The 26,308-nt window shown below is 40.0% G+C and overlaps 1 protein-coding gene across 7 annotated transcripts in view; it reads left to right on the forward strand.

The window, feature by feature from the left end:
* celf5a (cugbp, Elav-like family member 5a) overlaps positions 1-26,308 on the forward strand; it is a 788,658-nt gene that overhangs the window by 629,634 nt on the left and 132,716 nt on the right. For all 7 annotated transcript variants that reach the window (XM_034180252.1, XM_034180251.1, XM_034180254.1 and 4 more), the window contains exon 5: positions 13,663-13,742. In XM_034180252.1, the coding sequence (XP_034036143.1) occupies positions 13,663-13,742 (80 nt within the window). The remainder of the gene's footprint in view (positions 1-13,662; positions 13,743-26,308) is intronic.

Below are 26,308 nucleotides of genomic sequence, written 5' to 3' on the forward strand. Positions count from 1 at the left end.
AATTGCAACAGGTTTACACTGTAAAATTTACATATTCACTGTAATGTTTACTGAATTCTCTTGGTAATCACAGCTGCCATGATTTTTCCATATAAACGGGAGGGATTTTTTATTTATTTATTTTTTGGGAGAAAACACCTGCACTGTAAAAAGTAACAAAATTGAGCTGTGAATTTACACTAAACCACTTGGCCACTGTAGTTTAAACACAGAAGACCATAATAGCAAAAAGTGTGTAATACAGTTAGATTTTACACATTAGAATTTTCACAAACACAGTAAAATACTGACAATTAAGGTTTTAAAAAAGAGGCAATGTCTGTTTAAGCTACATGTTGATGATAATTACACTATAAAATTTACATATTCACTGTAATTTTTACTGAATTCTCTTGGTAACCACAGCTGCCACGATTTTTCTGTATAAATGGGAGGGATTTTTTTTTTCTTTAACAGTGTTATTTCTGTCATTGTAATTATTGGTATAAGTTTCCTGTGGATAAACTACAGACTCGTATTGTAACGTGGCTACTGAAGTCTTGATATTGTCTGTTTTAAGACATCAATCCCCTCTGACACACAGCAAAGAGCAGCAGGTACCAGCAGTTTGTGAAGCCATTTTCTCTGCTATGGAAATTGCTGCGGAATTATATATCTAAAGGGGTTTGAAGTCAGAATGTTCTAACTTCGCAGTAAATTGGAGGAGCAGGAGGGATAGATGGATGTCAAAACAATTCGTCCCCACTGTGAAGAAAGGGACACATGCCTTTTTCTCTGCAATATTGATATTTGTGTTCACACTTCCACCTGAATCACTCAGAACATCAAACTCCAAACACTGCTGTCGTATTCATCTTTGGCTCCAAATGGATGTCTCTATGAGATTGTGAAAACAAATAGTAAAACATCCCTATTCCACTTTGTTATCAATAACAAAATGGTTTTAGCCTTTATTGCATTTCAGAATCAAATTTGTGCAAAATTATCTGCAACAAAGTAAATGTGAAACACCATGTAATAGCAGATGATGTTTGCACAATTTCACATTTACATGGTTTCATAATAGAGAATATGTTAATTGGTGTGTACTAATGGTTCATTTACTGCTGCATGTGAACTAACAGCAAGAAGTCGCAATACACATGGAACAGAATTAACCAAAAATGAGCTGAAAGATGTGCCTTCCATAAGAACAGACTGACTTTATAGCTGGCAGTGAAGTATCTATAGCAGAGGTGTCAAACTGGTTCCAGAAAGGGCCAAAAGGGTTCAGATTTTCTTTGTAACCACCAACTCCAGCAGGTGTTTTCACTGATCAACTCAGCCCATCTGCTCAAAGTGATGTTAATCAGTGAAATCACCTGCTGGAGTTGGTGGTGACAAAGAAAACCTGCCCCCCTTTTGGAACTTTATCGTAAATAACCTGAAAACTATTGATCCTTTGGGACAACTCCCTCAGGGAAATTAAGGTTCCACACTGAAAAAAGTGAAACACAGTGCACTTCATTCAAAGTACTTATTACCTCCGCCAAGGAGGTTATGTTTTCGGTCGGGTTTGTTTGTTTGTCTGTCTGTCTGTCTGTCAGCAGGATAACTCAAAAAGTTTTGAACGGATTTTGATGAAATTTTGTGGAGTGGTTGGAAATGACAAGAGGAACAAGTGATTAAATTTTAGTGGTGATCTGGATCACAATCCGGATCCCGATGCTAATGCGTTAGCATGTCTATGGCATTTTCAATGTTAAAAGTTAGCATTAAGCAGTTGCAGCTGTCATCACGTTCGGGTGCATTTGTTTTCAAATTGTAATATTTCTTAAATTTATTTTTATCTCCGCCACAGAGGTTGGAAATGACAAGAGGAACAACTGATTCAATTTTAGTGGTGATCCGGATCACGATCCAGATCACAATGCTAACGCGTTAGCATGTCTATGGCATTTTCAATGTTAAAAGTTAGCATTAAGCAGTTGCATCTGTCATCATGTTCGGGTGCATTTGTTTTCAAATTGTAATATTTCTTAAATTTATTTTTGTTTATATATTAATAATTTAATGATTATTATATACAATTTTAGAGAAAGAGACAAAAAGAAATAGATCACTGTGCCATGGAGGGAATCTCTTTAGGGTCAGTGACCCTATGGCCTTGTTTAGAGAAGTGTTTCATAAATGTTAAAAAAAATTCATATATTTGCAGTTTAGTTGAATAATAAATTGAATTTTGTCTCTTATTTGTTTTTGTCTATAAGCACATGCAATATCAATATCAGTGCTCAGATGACAGTAACTTCTGGGAAAGGTGCAAGTTGCAATAAACTGTGATGCCAAGCGCTAAGGATACATGCTATCCAGTCACAGCAGATGAAACTTTTTTTTTACTACTGAGCAAACATCATTCTTACACTTTTTTAGGTTCAATGATTCCACGGCGTGTAGATGTTATGGCGTCAGTGACCCCATGGCCTTGGCGAAGATTTGCACTCTCTGAGTGCTTGTAGATTACATTGGTCTAATGGAAAATTGTGGTTTCCAGTTTAAATCTGCTTTACAAAATCATAAATATACATTGTGAGAAACTAAAAAAATTAGCTGTAACAAATTACATTGATTTTTTTTAAGTTGATCCAAAGTAGCATTTTTTCCAGTGCAGCAGCATTGTATAGCAGCACACAGGGTAAGAAGCACACAGCGTATCAAAAGTGAATCTAAAAGAGAAAAAGAGATTGCAAATATAAATATAAATACACAATACCAGACATACTGATCAATACTGGTTTACTGGCTACTACTGCTCCAATTATTAGTGACTTTGCTGATTACTCAGTCTTGCCAGTAGCCGTTAGATTACTGTTTGCCTCATGAGTTACATTACTTATTAGTTACAAGTTGGCAGCTCGTAATAAAGTCACTGCATAAAGTTGCTAATGAAGTAACTGTATAAACTAAGTAAAAAAGTAACTAATAAAGCAACTTTGCCAACACTTGTGCATAATTACAGAGAAAGCAGACAAAGTGTTTTATCCAAGAAAACAAACAGGGAGTTTCAGCAGAACTTGAACCCTGACTGGCCTATTAAGTGGCAGTTCATGGAAATAGGGGAGGTGATATCCTGAAAGTTGGAGAGGTGGGCTTTAGATGAGAAGATCCTCACTTGGATTCCCTATCAGAGAGACAACTCGGTGTTCCTACATCACTGTAGAGTATTTGACTCCGATGGAAAACCATCATTGTTTTGCAGTCCATTTAGTGTGGCCAACTGGTTAGTGTGCTTGGTTTCAGTGCGGAAGGTTCCCGGTTCAAACCCCATCCCTGCCACATTTCTCCATGTAATGCGGAGAGTTGCATCAGGAAGCGCATCCGGTGTAGAACCTGTGCAAATTCAACATGCAGATCCACCTTGGATTTGCTGTGGTGACCCGAGTGAAAAACAAGGGAGCAGCCGAAGGGTCTCACATAAGCCCTGGTCAGACCGAATAATGAACGATGAATAATGAGCCACGTAGCATTATTTTATTTATTTATTTATTTATTTTTGTGAGTCGAGTTATTCAAGAAACGTGGGAGAATAGTGGCTCTTAGAGGCAGACAGACCAGACAGGCTACATGCAACAGAGCAGGTTCCACTCTGAGAAAGCCCTTGTAGCCTTTTTTAGCATCTGTTTCCTGCAATTCCTTCAGAAGAACATCATATACGTGGCTCATTATTTGACTAATCACTGAAATTTCTGGCAAATCCATACGTGGCTCATTATTCATCGTTCATTATTCGGTCAGACCAGGGCTTAAGGTAATAATTTCTGTAGAAAATTGACCAAAATGTCAAATGTCCCCTCTTGCTATGTTAAAGAAAGTACTAATTAAATAAATAATCCAGAATCACAATGATTCACAATGTAGACAGACACAAAATACAACCAACCACAATTTTTAGCAGGTTTCATTTATATTTGACTGCAGAAGCTTTTACAGCAATAACAGCCTCTAAACATTTCTTGGAAGTGTCTAGAAATGTTCTTCACCTGCTGCTAGTAGTTTCTGGCACTTTTTCATTGATGTACGTGTTCAAGCCCTTTACATTTGCAGACGTCCTATTTGCAGCTGTACATTTCAGCTCTCACCAAACATTTTCAATGGGATTCACAGTAGGTCATCAGTCATTTCTGGACAGTTTAGACGAGTTCATCCTTTTCTTTTCAACCATTCTTTTGTGCTTTTGGTCGCTTTCCTGCTGAGAGACTCAAGGCCTTTACCTCAAACCCAGTGTTCTGACACTAGGCATCACAATCCACTCTAAACGACCTTGGCAAATTTCTTCTGATTTCATTCTTCCTTTGATACTTTCAATACCTCCACTACCAAAGGCAGCAAAGTAGCCTCACAACATGATAGAACCTCCAACGTGTTTTACTGCCGCGTCTTTTCCTTATGGGCTTCATTTTCAAAATGATGCACTGCCCTCCCAAAGAGCTCTGCTCTGGTTCAATCTGTCCACAGAGCAGAACCCCAGAAAGACTATTCCTTAATGATCAAAGTTCTTGCAAATATAGAAAGGTGAATTTCAGATCAAAGCATACACATATTAGACGTTTCACAATGTGCCTTTGCATGTTAGACCCACAAATTCCAGTTTATTTGACTAGTGTGAGTACTTTGGCCACATTTAGCTGTGCCCGCTTGGCTCAGTTGGACACAGACATGGTACACATGTAGTGCGTTTACTATGTGTGTCTCAGCATAGCTCTCAGACATCTCAGCACTGATGCAACTCTTCTATTTAACAATTACGACTGGTATCATTATTATTACTACTAATAATAATTTAATAGAGGACAAACTGCTGGACATTATGGACGATGCCAGTCACCCTCTGCACACTGTCATCAGCAACCAGAGGAGCCTCTTCAGCCACAGACTGCTTCTTCCCAACTACAGGACCAACAGAATGGAAAAACTCTTTTGTCCCTCAGGCCATCAGACTGTACAACTCCTCACTCAGGGGGAGGAGGAGTAACACGAAGACAGAGGATGGGAAGGAGAGCAACAGTAGTAGCCAGTAAACCAGTATTGATCAGTATGTCTGGTCTGGTGTATTTATTAAGCGTGTAACAGTACATGTATTTCTACTGAACAGTTTCGGTATGGGACGTTCGGTTCGGTACAGGGCTACTCACGGGTGAGTTCATGTTGTGTGTGTTTGCGTTCAGTGTTGCCAACTGAGCGACTTTCTTGCTTGCTTGCTGGCGACTTTCCAAACCCTCTTGATGACTTATTTTCTCAAAAGTGACTATCTAACAAATCTAACTACTTTTCCTGGTGTTACCGGAGACGTTTCTGATGTTTGGCGACTGAAAGTGAAAGTCTCTGTTGTCACCGAGCGGCAGCGGGTCTCCCCCTCCTCCACTGCCTGCAGCAGCCTGTAAAGCACTGAGCGGAGGGATATCTACGATCCTCCTCACTGGGACTCGCTCACTCGTTTGCTGCAATGTGATTAAATAGTCCCCAGACTTTGAGAAGCCCTGGCCTTGAGAAGTTATTTTATTTTAATAAGTGATGGACAATTTTAATGGCAAAATAAATAAACAAACCAAGAACCAAGTTTATTTGTGGTTCTAAATATTTTTAAGGTGGTTTTACTCACTTTTTTTTGCCTCTCCCACAATGTTTAAAAAGATATATTAACAAACATTAAATGAACAGTTAATAGAAAGAGATAGAAAATAAAATAAATTGTACAAAAGTAAAGGGATTCTTTAACATTAATTCTCTTATAGAGATAAATCCCTTATAGACTGAGACAGTTTTGGACAAGTTATTTTTTCTGGCAAAAAATATGAAGGTTGAATAAAATTGAAAATTCATGGTGGAACCGTTGTGCTGCTCTTTACTTGTGGAAAGGTTTTGTTAAAAGCTGTTTACTAGGAATGTATTTTTTTTATAATATTTCATACATGTGTTGTTTATTTGAGAACATTTTATTTAACTTATTACCAGGCAGCACTTTGCAATTATTTTATATTCCTGTTTGTATAATGTTATAATAAATTGTTGGTTTAAACAACAAGCAAATATAGGTTTTGCAATTTGTTCCCATACTGTACTGAAAATGAACCGAACCGTGACCTCAGAACCGAGGTACGTACTGAACCGTGATTTTTCTGTATCATTACACCCCTAGTATTTATATTTATATTTGCAAACTCTTTTTCTTTTCTACTTCCACTTCTGATACCCTGTGTGCTTCTTACCCTGTGTGCTGCTATACAATGCTGCTGAAACCTCAGTTTCCCAGAGGGAGACATCCCAAGGGATCAGTAAAGTTCTGTCTAATCTCTAATCTTTTCAAAACATTCAAGAACATCTGGATTAAACACAGGTCTGGTTTCTTACCTCAGTGATAAACGGGAATAGTTATCAGCGAGTAGATCTCCAAAATATCTCCTTTTCATCTTCTGCCTCCATAAAAATATTGTCATGCACGCAGCATGATTCATTGATAAATCTGGTATTGCATAATTGACGATGCTAGGCACTGGAACAGCCCCCAAAACCAATAAACTACATAAACTAATCCACAAAGTCAGGAACATTTCAAACGCCATTATTTTCCTGTGGGGAGCCGTGTTACCATGTCCACAGCTTTCCACAGGACTGGGCTTCTTTTTGTGTGTTGTTAATTCGTCATAATAAATTATGCTGCTGTATGTGAGCACTTTCAACGTTTTCCTTTCTCTGAGTTATGGCATTAGGCTGCAGGGGAGTGAGGAGACAGAACTATTGTTCTGGGACATCACTAAGTGTGAGTGCGCCCTTCACTTGAGTGAGGTCTGCCTGGAGGTCTTTTTTTCCAAAAATGTGCATCAGCCTTCACAACCATCTCACCAAATTCTCAAAATTCAGCATCTGTAATATGTCTGCACTCTCTACTGACAGATGCCAACCAAAATAATCTGACAACTTTCACATTTATATATATATATATTTTTTTATAAATAGTATATAGTTTGTTTTTATATATATATATATATATATATATATATATATATATAAAAACAAACTATATACTATATATATATAAACAAATATAGTATATAGTTTGTTTATAACTCAGCCACATGGGGTGTGCAGCCAGTACATTCTGAGTGCCGGTCCCAAACCCGGATAAATGAGGAGGGTTGCGTCAGGAAGGGCATCCGGCGTAAAACAAGCCAACCGAACTATGCAGACTCAGAATCGAATTCCCATACCGGATCGGTCGCGGCCTGGGTTAACAACGTCCGCCACCGGTGCTATTGCCCAACAGGGTGCCGGTGGAAATTGGGCTACTGCTGGGCGAAGATGACGAAGAAGAGGAGGAAAACGTTGCCACGAACAATGGGAGAAGAAGAAAACTAGAAGGGTGGAAATGAGAGTGGGGACTTTGAATGTTGGTAGTATGACTGGTAAAGGGAGAGAGCTGGCTGATATGATGGAGAGGAGAAAGGTAGACATATTGTGTGTGCAAGAGACCAGGTGGAAGGGAAGTAAGAGCAGGAGCATCGGCGGTGGGTACAAGTTGTTGTACCATGGTGAGGACAGGAAGAGAAATGGTGTTGGGGTCATTTTAAAGGAAGAGTATGTTAAAAGTGTGTTGGAGGTTAAGCGAGTGTCTGACAGGGTGATGAGTGTGAAGTTGGAAATTGAAGGGGTGATGATGAATATCATCAGTGCATATGCCCCACAGGTAGGTTGTGAGATGAAGGAGAAAGAAGATTTCTGGAGTGAGTTAGATGAGGTGGTGGAGAGTGTGCCCAAGCATGAAAGAGTGGTGATAGGAGCAGACTTCAATGGGCATGTTGGTGAAGGGAACAGAGGTGATGAGGAAGCAATGGGTAGATATGGTATCAAGGATAGGAATGGGGAAGGACAGATGGTAGTTGATTTTGCAAAAAGGATGGAAATGGCTGTGGTGAATACCTACTTTAAGAAAAGGGAGGAGCACAGGGTGACATATAAGAGTGGAGGAAGGTGCACACAGGTGGACTACATTCTTTATAGGAGATGCAAGCTAAAAGAAATCACAGACTGTAAGGTGGTAGCAGGAGAGAGTGTCACTAGACAGCACAGGATGGTTGTTTGTAGGATGACTTTAGAGGTAAAGAAGAAGAAGAGAGTGAGAGCTCAACAAAGGATCAGATGGTGGAAGCTGAAGGAGGAAGACTGTTGTGTGAAATTTAACAAGCAGGTGAGAGAAGCACTGGTTGGACGGCAAGCAGTTTTGAACAACTGGAAAAGTACTGCAGATGTGGTGAGGGAGACAACTAGGACAGTACTGGGTATGACATCTGGACAGTGGAAGGAAGACAAGGAGACTTGGTGGTGGAATGAAGAGGTCCAGGAAAGCATAAGGAGAAAGAGGTTGGCGAAAAAGTTTTGGGATAGTCGGAGAGATGAAGAAAGTAGACAGGAGTACAAGGAGATGTGGCGTAAGGTGAAAAGAGAAGTGGCAAAAGCAAAGGAAAAGGTATATTGCGAGCTGTACAAGAAGTTGAATAGTAAGGAAGGAGAAAAGGACTTGTACCGATTGGCCAGACAAAGGGACAGAGCTGGAAAGGATGTGCAGCAGGTTAGGGTGGTAAAAGATGCACATGGTAATGTGCTGACAAGTGAGGAGTGTGTGCTGAGAAGATGGAGGGAATATTTTGAAGAGTTGATGAATAAAGAAAATGAGCAAGAGAAAAGGCTAGATGATGTGGTGAGAGTAAATCAGAAAGTACAAGAGATTAGCAAGGAAGAAGTGAGGGCTGCTATGAAGAGGATGAAGAGTGGAAAGGCAGTCGGTCCAGATGACATTCCAGTGGAGGCATGGAAATGTCTAGGAGAGATGGCAGTAGAGTTTCTAACCAGATTGTTTAATAAAATCTTGTAAAGTGAGAGCATGCCTGAGGAGTGGAGACGAAGTGTGCTGGTTCCTATTTTCAAGAACAAGGGTGATGTGCAGAGCTGCAGTAACTACAGAGGCATAAAGCTGATCAGCCACAGCATGAAGTTATGGGAAAGAGTAGTAGAAGCTAGGCTTAGAAAACAGGTGAAGATCTGTGAGCAGCAATATGGTTTCATGCCGAGAAAGAGCACTACAGATGCAATGTTTGCTCTGAGAATACTGTTGGAAAAGTACAGAGAAGGACAGAAAGAGTTACATTGTGTGTTTGTGGACTTAGAAAAAGCTTATGACAGGGTGCCAAGAGAAGAGTTGTGGTATTGTATGAGGAAGTCTGGAGTGGCAGAGAAGTATGTTAGGGTAGTGCAGGACATTTACAAGAATAGTGTGACAGCGGTGAGATGCGCAGTCGGAATGACAGACTCATTCAAGGTAGAGGTGGGATTACACCAAGGATCAGCTCTGAGTCCTTTCTTGTTTGCAGTGGTGATGGACAGGTTGACGGATGAGATCAGACAGGAGTCCCCATGGACTATGATGTTTGCAGATGACATTGTGATCTGTAGTGAGAGTAGAGAGCAAGTTGAGTCTAGTCTGGAGAAGTGGAGATATGCTTTGGAGAGAAGGGGAATGAAAGTCAGTAGAAGCAAGACTGAGTACATGTGTGTGAATGAGAGGGAGCCCAGTGGAATAGTGCAGTTACAAGGAGTAGAAGTGGTGAAAGTAGATCAGTTTAAATATTTGGGGTCAACTGTTCAAAGTAATGGAGAGTGTGGTAGAGAGGTGAAGAAGAGAGTGCAGGCAGGGTGGAGTGGGTGGAGAAAGGTGGCAGGAGTGATTTGTGACCGAAGAATATCAGCAAGGGTGAAGGAGAAAGTTTACAAAACAGTAGTAAGACCAGCTATGTTGTATAGCTTAGAGACGGTGGCACTAACAAAAAGACAGGAGGCAGAGCTGGAGGTGGCAGAGCTGAAGATGTTGAGATTCTCTTTGGGAGTGACAAGAATGGACAAGATTAGGAACGAACATATCAGAGGGACAGCTCAGGTGGGACGGTTTGGAGACAAAGTCAGAGAGGCGAGATTGAGATGGTTTGGACATGTGCAGAGGAGGGACCCAGGGTATATAGTGAGAAGGATGCTGAGGATGGAGCCACCAGGCAGGAGGAGAAGAGGGAGACCAACGAGGAGGTTCATGGATGTGCTGAGGGAGGACATGCAGGTGGTTGGTGTGACAGAGGAAGATACAGAGGACAGGGTGAGATGGAAACGATTGATCTGTTATGGCGACCCCTAACGGGAACAACCGAAAGACAAAGAAGAAGAAGAAGATATAGTTTGTTTATAAGGTTCAGACCTCCAACTGGTTATGCTTACTTACAGTGCATCCAGAAAGTATTCACAGCACTTCACTTTTTCCACATTTTATTATGTTACAGCGTTATTCCAAACTAGATGAAATTCTTTTTTTTGTGTGTCAAAATTCTACACACAATATACCATAATGACCATGTGATTTTTTTAATTTATTTTGCAAATTTATTAAAAAAAAAAACTAAGACATCACATATACGTATTCACAGACTTTGCCATGAAGCTCAAAATTGAGCTCAGGTGCCTCCTATTTCTACTGATCATCTTTGAGATGTTTCTACAGGTTAATTGGAGTCCACCTTGGGCAAATTCCCTTGATTGGACATGATTTGGAAAGACACACACCTGTCTATATATAAGGTCCCACAGTTGACAGTCAAAGCACAAACCAAGCATGAAGTCAAAGGAATTGTCTGTAGACCTCTGAGACAGGATTGTCTCGAGGCACAAATCTGGAGAAGGGTACATAAAAATTTTTGCTGCTTTGAAGGTCCCAGTGAGCACAGTGGCCTCCATTGTCAGTAAATGGAAGAAGTTCAGATCCACCAGGACTCTTCCGAGAGCTGGCCACCCGTCTAAACTGAGTGATCAGAAAAGAAGGACCTTAGTCAGGGAGGTGACCAAGAACCCGATGGTCACTCTGTCAGAGCTCCAGCATTCTTCTGTGGAGAGAGGGGAACCTTCCAGAAGGACAACCATCTCTGTACCAATCCACCAATCAGGCCTGTATGGTAGAGTGGCCAGACGGAAGCCATTAATAAAAGGCACATGGCAGCCCACCTGGAGTTTGACAAAAGGCACCTGAAGGACTCTCAGACCAAGAGAAACAAAATTCTCTGGACTGATGAGACAAAGAATGAACTCTTTCGTGTGAATGCCAAGTGTCATGTTTGGAGGAAACCAGGCACCATCCCTACAGTGAAGCATGGTGGTTGCAGCATCATCCTGTGGGGATGTTTTTCAGCAGCAGGAACTGGAAGACTAGTCAGGACTGAGGGAAAGATGAATGCAGCAATGTACAGAGACATCCAGGATGAAAACCTGCTTCAGAGTGTTCTTGACCTCAGACTGGGGTGACGGTTTATCTTTCAGAAAGACAATGACCCTAAGCACACAGCCAAGATATCAAAGCAGTGGCTTTCAGTGGCTTCAGGACAACTCTGTGAATGTCCTTGAGTGGTCCAGATCCCAGACCTCAATCTCACTGAACATCTCTGGAGAGATCTGAAAATGGCTGTGCACTGACGCTCCCCATCCAACTGCCCAAAGACAGATGCACCAAGCTTGTGGCATCATATTCAAAAAGACTTGATGCTGTAATTGCTGCCAAAGGTGCATCAACAAAGTACTGAGCAAAGGTCATCAATTTGACCAGTTAACACAGGGGTGGGCATCGAGGGCCGAGACACTGCAGGTTTTCCATGTAACCAATCACCTCAGCAGGTGGGTTGCTGATGAGCTTCTGCTCTGAACATAAACACCTGGTTGTCAATGAAATCATCTGCTGAGACACCTGATCATTAATGAAATCACCTGCTGAGGCGACTGGTTGCACGGAAAACCTGCAGTGTCTCGGCCCTTTATGGCACATGATTGCCCACCCCTGAGTTAACACTTAGACTAGGCTCGTGTGTAGGGATGGGTATCGGGAACCGGTTCCTTTTGGGTATCATTAAGAAATGATTCGATCCACCAACATCAATAACCTTTTTACGTAACGATTCCCTTATCGGTCCTTCAGAGTGGCCGTTGTTCTTGGGGGTGTTTGTCAGGAAAATTATAATTTCTCTACAATGATTACAGACCCTGCAGCGGGTCTGTAATCAACTTTTCTACAGCGCGGCTTTGCTTTGAACCTTGAACCAATTGAAGCAGTGATTCACAGATTGAAGCAGTGCTTCGATCATTGCTTCGTTGATTTTTTTTTTTTTTTTTTGCTTTCCCCCGCTAAAATCCTAAAGAGCATATGGCTGTGAGTATTATTTGCCTTTTTTATGTTAAACCGACCTGTTATGGTCTTCTGAAACAGTTGATAGATGTATTTTATAACTTAAAAACGGGACCGATGCTAACACATTAGCATGTCTATGGCATTTTCAATGTTAAAAGTTAGCATTAAGCAGTTGCTATCAAGCATTTGTTGGTGTAAAAGAGTCAAATGTATTACAAATTGTAATATTTTTTAAAATTTATTTTTGTTTATATATTAATAATAATAGCAAACACAACAATAGTAATAATAATCTAATGATTATATACAATTTTAGAGAAAGAGACAAAAAGAACCTGAATAAAAATACAACATAAAATATAAAACCAACTAACAATGAACATACATAAATAAATACATACATACATACAGAAATAAATGTTTCCTGTGAACACCGAGTGACTCTTACACCTCTATTTCATCCCTGTCTTATTTAAGTTTAATGACAGTTTGTTTCGGTCAAACCATATTTTCAATGTGTTAATTTCTTCAGCCTACAGAACTATCCGACAAGTTAGAAAACTGACCCTCCTTTCCTGTGCACCAACAGCATTTCCTGTATAATCGTTTTGTGAATTGTTCTGTAATTTATGTCTGTAGCATGGCCCAAGCAGAGGGTCACCCCTTTGAGTCTGGTCTGCTTGAAGTTTCTTCCTCAAAGGGAGTTTTTCCTTAACACTGTTGTTCTAGGGGTTAGTAAGATTAGACCTTACTTGTGTGAAGCACCTTGAGGCAACTCTGTTGTGATTTGGTGCTATATTTGGCGCTAAATTAAAATAAATTGAAATTGAAAAGGGTGTGAATACTTATGTACACATGACCTTAGTTTTTTACATTTTCAATAAATTTACAAAAATGTCAAAAAAAAACTTTTTCATGTTGTCATTATGGGGTATTGTGAGCAGAGGTTTGAATAAATTAATTTACTCTGCTTTGGAATAAGGCTGTAAGTTAACAAAATGTGGAAAAAGTGAAGCGCTGTGAATACTTTGCAGGTTCACTGCATCCTTCAAGGAACACTATGTTCTTGTAATGGGTAAGAACACATTCTGTATTTAGCCAGTTTAACTCACATTTAATATGCACAGACAGGCATGTGGTGCTAAATAGCGTGCTTTTCTGCTTCATCGGTGCAATCTTTAGCCCAGAGCCTCTGCCTGCTCGTCTGCCCACCTAATGCCGAGAGTGGAGCAGCCTGCTGTGCAGTGAGTCTCTCACTACACACTGATTACTGTGGTGTCAAATGTAATTCAACATCTTTTATTAATATGCCAAAGGCTTCCATGCTCACTCGGTTGAATACATTTATTGTAAGTAGACACTGTATGTGCATTTGAATAAGTACCTACACGCACCTTTTGTGCTTCTGCTCTGTCTTCCAGGTTGTGCTTTTGTCAAATTCTCCACACATGCTGAGGCTCAGTCTGCAATCAGCACCCTCCATGGCAGCCAGACCATGCCAGTGAGTACAGAGCCCACCTCACATATGAAAACATTAATGCACGCAAACCACGAGGGGCACAATGACACACTGTGGCAGAGGACATTATAATATGAATATCTAATGATATACATCATGAAGCGAAAATATGGAATATAATGGGAAAAGCTGGCTTCTCTGATTGTCCGACGGCACTCTATTGCTGTAATAAGAATAGTACATGTGATTAAGATCAGACTTGAAGGGTAGCTTGTGTTCAATTCCCCCGTCAGACAGGGAACTCGCTGAGGTGCGCTTGAGAAAGGTTCTTTATCGTGAAGTTGCTCCTGGCGTACAGTAGAGGCTTTGCACTCAGCATCCTGACGTTAGTGCATTTGAATCGGATGCATTGATGTGAATCACTCAACGCCTCTGCAAAAGATGGAAAACAACAATATAATTACACTCAATTTAATAGAATTAATAAATGGTTGCACTCTATGTTTGACAAAGTCTTTAATATAGCAATAAGTGTCAGTCGAACTTCTGGGAATTTTACCAAAACTGCAACTTTTTTCTTGTTGCAGGGAGTTGTACAATGGCTAATAGAGGCTATAACATTTCCCTAATAGAACAATCCTAGCAAATGCAAAAATCAATTACAAATGAAAAAACTTGCATTTTTCAACATCAGGTAATTGCAGCAAAAACATCTTGCAAATTGCAAAAAAAAAATGTTTGCAAACTGAGGTAACTTTTTTTTTTTAAGGAGCGTGGGCAGATGCTGGAGGAGGGATGTTCCAAATTGCAAATATGATGGGTTGTAAAATTGCACTGGACAAGAATACTGGAGCACAGACTTATTAGATGGTCCATTCGTACTTTCAACCACAGCATCATATATTATCTCAGAAAATCTGTAATAAAATGCTCAGAAAGGACAAACATCATCAAATCTGCAGCAGCTAGCATCCACTGCTAGTGGCAGCGGCCTCACTTAGCAGGACAATTTATTTAATTTAATATTTTTTAACTAGGTTAGTCCCATTGTGATCGAGACCTCTTTTGAAAGGAAGACTCAGACAATTATAGTTTCCAATCCACCTAACCTGCATATCTTTAAATGTGAGAGGAAACCCACACAAACAGAACAGAACAGAACATGCAAACTCCACACAGAAAGACCACAGGTGGGAATCGAACCCATGACCTTCGTGCTATGAGGCAACAGTGCAAACCACTAAGCCGCCGTGCTGCCACGGAATCACAAAACCATCACTCAAAGCAACCTTGCCCTAATTATTTATAACTGTATGGCTTCAAATCGCTTAAAATGGCGAGGCATGAAAAAATAAATTCACCCCTACACAGTTATTATGAACGGGTGAATATGTAAATATATAGCGATCAAAACTGTGTTTAATTCTGCTCTAAAGCTGGCAAATTTAACATGGTGGTTGTTCATGAGTGACTCCCTTTTGGAGCCTCAAGTGGCCATTCATGGAACTGCATGATTTGGCACTTCTGTGTTGGCTTCATTTTTCAAACATTAGAAAAGTAAACAGGTAAAACCAGAAGGAGGCTTGTGTCACTTTCACGAGGTACTTTAAAAAATGTAATTCCAGATCAAAACCATTTAGAATGATAATTAATTTTTAGGCATGTCATAAATCAGTAGTTCTGCTTGCATAATCACTGACTGTAACTCCAGTGTGAGATTACATTTGCTTGTTGTGTAAGCACACTTTGCCCTCTCTCTTCGCTCAATATTGGTATTACTACCTTCGGTGCTCGGCTCATTTGTATGTGTCTTGTGTTTGAGCATGGTCCCTGTATAGCCACTGGTATCAAAATAAAAGCTACTTACTCCTCCGCAAATCTGAATAGAGCTATTCTGTGTGAAATCTGGCGACCGCGCACCTATCCTGTGTTGAACAGTGGACCGTTGTCTATGTTTTCTCCTCATTTTTGTTTCAGGAACCCTGAACTCTCTCCAACCCCATCTCACGGGTGTTGTGTGTCACTGTGCCAGTTTATTATTAATAGGGTTCCAATGTGTGGCTGAAGATGGGAAAACAGACAGAACCACCAGAAGCCAGCTGTGCCATTTTGGCAAAGCCTCCAAGTCAATCTAAGTGCAAATGACTGCAAGTCATGAGGAAAAACTCTGGATGTCCATTCTCCACAAACACACTCCTTCTCCACCGCTCCATCCATCTGTCTGTGCTCGCTCTCTGCCCGTGCTCATCTCTCTTTGGCAGCCTCTCGGGATATTAAGCAATAGACTTGTTTACTCCACCTTTCTCCACACTGGTTGAATTATTCATCTAACTATAAGCAGGGGGCCAACGGGAGGGGAGGAAGAGTTGCATAGAAAGAGACATAGAGAATGAATGGACAGGATTTATACCTCCTGCTCTGGTAAATTGATTATAGAAATCTGATCAGCATCTCATATCCTGTGGCGGGTGGAGGAGAGGGTGCAGTGCGTCTTTGTCCATGAGATTTGTGGACTACCGGTGGACAATTACGCTTCAGCAGGGCAGTGCCATTTGGGGTGAAGTGTCCATTTCCATCAATCTAGGGAAGACCCTAAAAAAATGAACCATCCATCCAGTGAACGTAATTAAGTTCATGTTGATTACAGCAGAGTTGCACAAAGAAATCAGAAACTCTTCTGTGTGAGCTCTGAAAGTCAAGGAAAATAAAAACGGCTCATTGAATTGGATTCAAAATTCAGTTTATTTCTTTCAATTACAACATAAGTCACAACAAGGCACAACAAACGGGCAAGATTTAAACCTTACCCAACCCTTGAGGAAGTACACTGGCAACAGCAGTATAAGGAAAAACTTCTTTGTACATTTTATTGGTTTATGTTCTCCACTCAGATTGCATTAGCCAATCACAGATTAGCCTTTCTGTCCATCATTTACCTGTAATTTGGCATGCTTGGCACCAGAAAGTTATGTTGGATCCAAAGGGATCCAAAAAGGCTAGGACCAAAAGTTATATTGGATCGGTTCCCACTGACCAGTAGCGTTAGAGCTTACTGCCAAGAGCTAACCAATCAGAGCGCGGCATACAATTATTCATGAGATGACATCACTAATGACGTAGCGAGGTCAGGAACTTGCTGACAGACGCAGGTTGAAAAAATGGCAACAAACATGTCAACAACAGCAGAAAATTGTCTGCCAGCGAGGTTTGCTGAGTTCACAGAGGAGGAACTGGTGGAAATATTGAACTCCAAGGATGCCAAAAACACTAAGAAGGTAGACGAGCACGCTACTGACATTTTAGAAGCATTTATATGCTGTTCACAACAAAATAAATTGATCTAATTTACTTGACTCTTTGTTGTTTGCTTAATTTGGGAGGGGGGTGGAGAACATAACAATTGATGGATGGCAAGTCGTCCAACATGGAGAAATATTTCTCTATGTTGGACTCCTTACCATCCATTATTTGTATAATATAATGTAGAAAGAAATGCCACGCAGGACAGATGCAGTGGGGTGACCATCTGCTTTGCCCATACTAATAAAATAAAACAAAACAACAAAACTAGAGTTCGCTCCAAGAGCATATACCACTGCCAACTCTTTACACATATCTCTGTAACTATTCAAGACAAATGATAGTAGAAAAATGCAAAACTGTAAATCTGATTTTCTTGAAACTTGTTGAAATGGTAGAATATGGGCCAAAAAAAAAAAAACCAAACAAACAAAAAAAACAGTTTGTTAATATCTACTTCATTATTTGAGCAATTCATAAAAATTGTGAAAATGTCTTACCTCACAATGTCAAACAAAGGGGAAAAACTGAATTGATCTGTCCCCTTAACAGTAGTTTGGGTACTTTTGAATAACAGTACTTATTCAAAAGAATAATGCAAAATTGTCTAAACATGCTGTGATATTTAGACAAATGGAGTCCAATGATCAAAATGGCTATTGGCCGACGGTCCCAATAAAATGAACTAGATTTGGTGAGCCAGTATTTGTATTGAGGTCAGAGGAGCCATTAAATGGAACATTCTCCAGTTTTCACTCAAACCCTAATACCTTATATAAGTTATGGGGTTTTTTTTTACTACTGTGGGAGGTACTATGTTTCTAAAGTAACTTATGTAGTGGGAAGATGTGATAATATGTGTTTTAGGATGTTTTGAAATTATCACTTGTGGATAATTTTACCTTGAATAATGGGGGCACCACCTATGACTGAATGATATTATAACAAGGTTATAATATCACTGATTTTAGGGTCAGTCAATAGGAAATAAATCAGTCTCTAATCTTACAGTAGTAACTTCAACAGGTCAAGTCCGACCCCCTCTGTAAAACCATACAAAATCACAGACAACTTCATGCATTTAAAACATTTATTTAACTCATTCAGGAGTTAAATAACGTGACATATCACAGTAAGCAATTTGATGATGACGAAGTTCAATGAGCAATGATTATATGATGTTTATGTCGTTTGGTTTAGATGCGGGAATTTAAGAATGAATTTTGTCCCAATCAGCAGGGAACTTACTTTGGTATTTTTTGACGTAAGATATTGTTAATGACAGGGAATAGAGTTAAATAAAGCCACTCTGTTTTTATCTGACACCGTAGCCCGGTCTTACTTGGATGCGCTGTGCAGATAAGTCTCCGTGAGGTCAGATTTTGGGAATCGCCTCATTTTCAGTCGATGATCCGTCTGTCACCACAGCTGCTTCAGGGACCTTGACAAAGAGACTCTGCCGGTCACCGCACCCGGTTTCATTGGTTACTGGGAATGCTTTCTGTTGTTAGGCTGTGACTTGCGGCAGCAGTTCAAATCTTTGCATGATTCGGCTGACCTGGATGTTTTTATCTCTGCAGTGCTTGTCGTCTGGGATCGTCAGAATAAGGGTTTGAGTGTCTTTATTCTCTATTCACCAAAAATCAAAAATTCGTCTTTCGTCGTCGTCTTTGGAAGCCAGGTCAGATCAAAACTCAAAACAAAAACAGTCGACTTTGTAAGAAAAATTTTCACAAGCGGAATTTGGAGTTTAAGAAGAAAAAGGTTTTAATTTGAAAAATCGTAAAAGGAACTTAAATGTGCCGGCACGTTTAACTTACAAAAGTTGAGCAAAAGTTAGGTAGAAAAAAAGGAAAAAGTGGTTTCTTGTTGGCAGTACAAACAAGAAATAAATTTACACAACACGTTGCAGTCAAAGGGTCATAAAGATTTGGACGGCTAGGCAATGTCTCGAGACCCAAAAAAAGATGAAGAGAAGCGCTAAGAAGGGTAAGAGTGAAGAGAGCACATTCCCAGGGGGTGCATGCTTTTAAAGGGTTAAAAGCTCCACCCCCAAATAATTCTGGGTACTGTAGTTTTTCTCTGCATTTCTTTGTCTAGTTTTATAATAAATCAGTATCTGCTATCTTAACTTCCCACTCAAAAACCAAGCAAGTACTGTATTATAAAACTCTAGTAAACAATTTCCTTCGAACTACCACACAACACAATTATATATATGAAAAAGCACATTTGATAACTTTCTACAATCTATGATCAGAGCAGAAATGCAGGATCTTTATGAATTCCATGTGTGAGATTAAATGATCAGGGTTAGTTCTTTTGTTTTCCTTTTTCTTTGTTTTCTGGTTACAACACAAAGTACAACTTTTTAAATGTGGTTACACTTTATAATACTGTACAAGTTAGTTACATGCCCTTCCCCAATTTGTCCACAAAGGGTCACTCTTGCTCCACGGACCTGGGAAGGCTGGTTTTTGGATTTCATCATAAAACATGAAATCTGTTAATCTGCAGCCGATTTTGACCAGAGAAACTTCATTGTGATCGCAACGTTGAGGGTAGTCTTTCTGTTGTATGGTTTTATAGGAATTGTGCTGTAAATACATAGTTCTAGGACTTTTTGGGGACATATATGTCTTCCTGTGGTCTGTTTTTAGATGAGAAAGGAGTTGGAGCCATCTGGCTTTGGATCCTGATAAGAACTCAACTCCTCAGTAAGGAAAGCACTTTGGGGGAGTCTTAAATCCTGGTAGGGGGCGGTTTTATGACACCTGGCCATCCTGTGTTATCCTCAGGAAAGCCTCCTTTTGACAACTCGATATATCCCAGCTCTTTGAGATATATTGGGTTTCTCTGAAGACAGATTTTATGCCTTTTGCTTAATGCAAACTTAAGGCGGGCTTACACTGTGCGTGTTTTGGCCCTTTTTCAGCCAATTTTCACTCGTGTGAGAATTTTTTGGATCACGCCGAGTTTCAGCTTAATCGTGCATCCTGCATTGTGCAGTCTACATGGAATAATGAGCTGTGTTTAACATCTCACGACCACCTCCCGATCGTCGTGACTCATGAGGGTTCCGCGCTGTTGAAGCAGCGCTACAAGCGTCTATGCGCTGATTACCTCACCACTGTCTATGAGCAAACACCGGAGAGAAAGTCTTGTGTTTTTTTTGGTTTTTTGTTTTTTTGTTTTGTTTTTTTTTTTTTTTTGCATTCCCTCGCAATAACCTAATATCATATTAAAGTTCATGCCTATCAGCATGCACAGTGAGTGGAATCAAGTGGGGAGAGACTGAACATATATGCGCGCGCGCACACACACAAAGCAGACAACAGGATTTACGACAGATGAGGGAGTAAGTTGCTACACCTTACCCAGCTGTAAGACTCCGTATGAAATATAGTTTATTTATACAACAGTGTAAGTAGCAACACCTGTTATGAATGTTTATGTTTTCTTTTTACTGTCCTCTCATGAATCATGTTGCTGTCTGATGTGTGTGCGCACACGCACGCATATGCGTTCAGTCTCCCCTCACCTGATTTTACTCACTGTGCGTGCTGATAGGCATGAAATAATTTTTTTTAAAGAAAAAAAATTGCTTCTGTTATGTTTTGCTTCTGGAAACACGAGCCGGACGTGTGTTTTTTGAATGTACATTGTGAGCAGTGAGATCACATCAACGCATCGGGCCGTACAGTGTGAGACCATGAATCATGCGTTCTGAACTTTTAAACCGTGCGGTTTTGTCACACAGTTTGAGCTGGAGCCAAGTACAACAATTGAAAATATCGTACAGTGTATGCCCAACCTTAGGAGGTTGAATGGCGACTGCAGGCTTCTCGCTACACTTATATGTTAAAAAAACACTATAATATGATCTATGGTACATCTACATGAATGACAAAGTGCTCCTTTGAACATAATGAAGTAGTGTGATTCACACCCTGAAGCAGCGGCAGAAGAGGAAGAAGCTCCGAATGAGTAAATTGTTCTTTCTTTAAGAAGGAGTAAATTTAAGAAATCATGTTCTCAAACTGAAATACCATGCTGTGAAATAAAAAGAGGAAATATATCTTTTTTACTAGTCAGAACAGCAATTGTTTGGACTGTGACAACAGGAAAAGCAACAGCAAGTCAGCTAAGCTAAGGAAAGTAAATTAGCTTTTACATTTTTTGTAGTATAAATAAATAATGCATCAAATTTTTAAAACGTTCATTACATTACGTTTGCCTCAGCTATGATTGTCTGTTCAGTAGCCACAAGAAGCAGTTACTTGTGTATTGTGCCTAACATCCATCTCACTCTGTACTCAGCAGCTTCTTTTCTCACACAAACCACCTACATTTTTGACATTTTCTCCTCCTGCCTGATGGCCCCATACTCAGCTTCCTTCTCCCTATATACCCTGTGCCTCTTCCCTGCACATGTCCAAACTGCAAGAATCTCTGTTTCCAAACTGCCCTTCCTGCAATGTCCCTCTTTCAGTACATCCTCATTCCTAATCCTGTCCATCATCATCACTTCCAAAGAAACCTGCAGCCCCGTGTTTTGCTTTAACACTACCGTCTCGAAGCGAAGCACAACATAACTAGTATTACTTCTGCCTCAGAAACTTTTTCTTTCACTCTTGCAAATATAGTTTTCATCATAAATCACTCCTGCAACTCTTCTTCACCTGGTCTACCCTGCCTGAACTCTCTTATCTTTTTCTACCACACTCTCCATTACTTTAAACTGTTGACCCAAGTACAGTACCAGTCAAATGTTTGAGCACACTTTCCCACTGGTACTGTACTTAAACCTATCTACTTTCACCACCAGTACTCTATGCATCCTCACTAAAACACCATACTCACCCTCATTTCCACACAGATTCTTTCCTCCTGAGTTTCATTCCCCTTCTCTTCAGAGTGTATCTCCACCTCTCTAGGCTCAACTCAACGTGCTCTCTACTCTCACTACAGATCACAGTATCATCTCTAAACATCATAGTCTATGGAATCTGTCTGATCCTGTCCATCAACCTGCCCATCATCATTGCAAATAAGAAAGGGCTCAGAGCAATTCTTGATGGAATCCCACCTCTACCTTGAATGCATCTGTCACTTCTACTGCACATCTCACTGCTGTCACACTGTCCTTGTACATTTCTTGCACCACACTCACATACTTCTCTCCCACTCCAGACATTTTTGCACAATACCAAAACCTTTCTCTTGGCACCCTGTCATCAGCTTTCTCTAAATCCACAAACACACAGTGCAACTACTTCTGGGCTTCTCTATACTTCTTCATCAGTACTCTCAACGCAACCATTGCATCTATGGTGCTCTTTCTCAGCATGAAACAATATTGCTGCTCACAGCTCTTCACCTGCCTTAACTGCATGCTGTTGTTAATCACCCTTATGTCTCTGTACTTACTGAAGGTCTGCATAACATTATTGTTCTTAAAAATCTGCATTTGTCCAACCCTGGTTAAGAATTCCACTGCCATCTCTCCTAAATTTCTCCATGCTGCCATTGCTGTGTCATCTGGACCAACTGCGTTTCCACTCTGCATTATCTCCATAATTGTCCTTCATTCACCCTTTCCAATCATCACACAAAAAAATTAAAAAACTGCCAAAAAAGTGTTACAGAATAGATTTTTTTACAACCATTCTAATTTGCAGTGTAGCACATCTGCAATGTCTGTCTCACTTAATGTTGAAAGTAACTATACAGGATGTGTGTTCCTCTCTCCTGACATTGCTACTGTTCAGTCTTTTCTCTCTGGGGTCCGAGGGCATTTTTTGGACAGTTCACTCACCTGGCATAAATGTTTTAAAGTTTTTCAAGTTTTATGTCTCTTTTTTTCAGGACAACCTGTACTTTCAATATATATATATATATATATATATATATATATATATATATATATATATATATATATATATATAGTTATGTTTTATACGTGTGGTAAAGGTTTACAATCAGAAATAAGAAAGGAAAAAGTAAAGCTGGAAATAATTTTCCACACACATTTATTCAAAACACACAGCAAACTATAATAGACAACTGTTTTGACACTTTATAAAGGTAATTTGGGCTCTTGTGTAAAAGACTGTACAACAAAAAGGTTCAAACAATAAACACAAATGCACATTTTGAACAATATATACAAAATGGTCTATGTGTTTTGTTTGTCTTCATCTCAAAGCAATTTCTGTCTGCTATTACACAAAGGTCACATCACAAACTTCTTCTATGAAGTTAACTGTGTGTTTGTTCTCTCCTGCTCTGAAAGCAACATTCACACTTCGAGGCTTATTCACAGTTTGAGGAGCGGCTCCTCTCCCCTGGCTCCATTGATATGGTAAACAGTGCTTTACCCCGGAGCGAGAGAGCTTGCCACAGGCTTATCCAGTAATATTCACTGGAAAACTAGTCGAGCAATCCTGATACTCACACACTCTGTTTGAGCATGTGAGATTGTATGAGAGGCCCTCCATCTGCTCTGTCTGCTCACTTTCACCTTCGCTGTGTGTAATGGCGCAGGGCGCATTGAAGCAGCCAGGGGGCTATTGAAACAGGCCAATTAGTAACACATCACTCCTAAAAACAATCTTTGGTGTGTCACGTGAGGTGAATCTGCCCTATGATTAGATTTTGAAAAACCATGTCACAGTGAACCAATTCCGACTGGACACTCACATTGCGCACGTCATCACACAACTTCTATGAGGAGTACAAAGATGGTGGACGGTGGCTCGAAAGTCTGAGGAGTTAACTTTTCAGCAAAAAAAAGTAAGTTTCTATCTCATATCATTAAAAAGTTATTTATAATTTAGTAAAGCTCGGTCTCAGCCATCGTATACGACGACGTCGGCCCCAGAGGTTTAACATCACAGTGGGACAAAGGATCCTGTTGGATAGCAGTTATGGAAACTTACATGGAATCACATTTATTATTTTTGTTAGCTGTTTGGTCCTCGACAGCACTTTTTTGTTGTTGTTAAAAATGAACAGTTTAGGAGAACCTAAAATGTCATCATTTCAGGCTTCTGTTTAATGTCACGCACTCTGCCCTCACATGTATGTTAATGATAAATGTTTGGAGAGTTTATTGGGGACAGTAGCTGTAAATATCCTATCCTACAGGAGTGGCAGAATTTGCTATTTGCAACAACACAAACATGTTGTGTAAAACCTAAACTTGGCCATTGTAGTTTTGTGGTTAAGATGCTGTTTCCCTCTTCCTTGTTTCATGTGATGTTCTAAAATTTCAGCTTAGTTTTCTGAAATAAAAAGCTGCTAACTATATGTGATATTTTGAATCAAATAAAAGAGTTAAGATAACTTAACACATATTCACTTTTAAAAATGACAACAAAGTGATGTCATTTTTTCAAGGCCGATAACAATACAGATTATTACTAATGTAGGAGATGACCAATATTTCAAACTGATATTTCCTGCAGTAAAAATGGCTTTAAAAATGGCCGATACCAATAACCATAAAAATTTTGAATATCAGCAGAGATAACTGGTCAGACCAATAATTGGTCAACCATTATTTAAAATACAGTAGTTCTTTTTGATGGCCTCTTGCAGTTTCTAAGACTTTCTGGTGCTGTTTAATTAAATTTATTGCTATGGTTTAATTAGGTTCACTTTATTACAAAGAGATCAGCTGTCTTTGTGTTGGCACGTACCGCCCAATATATCCACAAATTAATCAAGTTTTCAATTTATTCTGTTTTTGAAAATGAGGTGTGTGGCTTGATAATGTCAATTTAAACTTGGCATTCTATTGATGTGTAGATGAAGAAAAAATATATATTTAAAATAATAATAATAAAACATTGCTGGCGTTGTTGATAGAAAACCTGCTGACTCTATAGCTTGCAGAAGTTTGCTGGGGCTTCCAACAAACTGTTCCAAAATATTAGCATTGATGTCTTCATGGGCATGCACATGCAGGCATGAATGCACATTCATGCCTACGTAAACATACACAAGCAGAAGCGCTGCCTGGCCGAGACACTTACTCGAGCACATTCTCTTCTCTTTCCGTTTCACTGTCACATGCTTGTACAGCCAGAGTCTGGGGTCAGAGACTGTCTGACTGATCTTATTTTCCAGCTCACAGGAATAGAGCTGAATACATTTGTGTTATTCATGCTGAGGGCGAATGGTCATTTCCTACGGCGGAGAGGAGACAGCGAGTATGCACCAACAGGCCACTCTAATCTGCCCAACATACATATATGCATGAAACCATCATTGGAAATCCATTCTCCTTTCCAGTACTCCAAGGAATACTACCAGCAGATTCAGGCTGAGTTAATGGTGATCACTCTGGGTTCTTCTGACTCTTGCAGTCTATCAGTCCTTTACATTTTGGCTGTCACTCTCAGATGTTGTCCAGGTTTACTTTACAGTCATCAACAACAGTCCAAATGATGGTCTTCAATCACCGTTTTGCAACCGCTTATGCAATAATTGTCAACATTGTAGTACTTATGACAATACTTGGTGGCCAATGCATAATTAGGTCACCCACTACTGTAGTAAATACTCGTCAGGTCAGCTCTGGGAGCGTGCGGCAGTATCACATGCTGCCTCATCCACCACACCATGGAACTCCCCTGGATCATGGATAGTGATCACCCAAGCAGATAACCATTAAATCGCCACTTATTGAAAGTAGCCATCTGTCTGCCACAGCCAGCTGAAATGTAGGCATCCTCTTGGCCATATCCAGTTTCTGAGGTCTTCAACTCTAACTGCATGTTGGACCATTCCCAGAAAACCCTATGGCCAAAATGTTGTAGCTGATGTTCTCTCATCATCACGAGTGACACTCTGCTCTTCACCCAAGTCTCACTACAAAATCATTCACACACAAACTCATTCCAGGAGTACCCAAAGATGCTCTAAGAGACTGAGCACAAACTTTCTCATCTTCGGCCACTGTTGAGTGTTTAAGTCTTGCAACTATATGATAAAGCAGGAAGCATCAGGACCCAAAAGACTTGGACATCCATTCTCTTGCAAACATATCCGCATCGCCAAATACCTCTGTCCAGCAACCTCATGACTCCATAAGTTCTTCCCAGGTGTCTGTCAACGTCAAAGGTTGAAGACCCAGAGACACGAACATCACTGTCTACATTAGAGAATCTCTTTAAAGGTTTGATACGTTCACTAGACACAGATGGCCAACTCCAGGAAGTCATTGAAACTGTCAATACCCAGGACAGTCATAAACTGAGATGCTCACACTCCTCATTCACCTTCTTAAGTGCTGTGATCAG

This window comes from Thalassophryne amazonica, chromosome 10 (genome assembly GCF_902500255.1).
Source record: "Thalassophryne amazonica chromosome 10, fThaAma1.1, whole genome shotgun sequence".
Lineage (NCBI taxonomy): Eukaryota > Metazoa > Chordata > Actinopteri > Batrachoidiformes > Batrachoididae > Thalassophryne > Thalassophryne amazonica.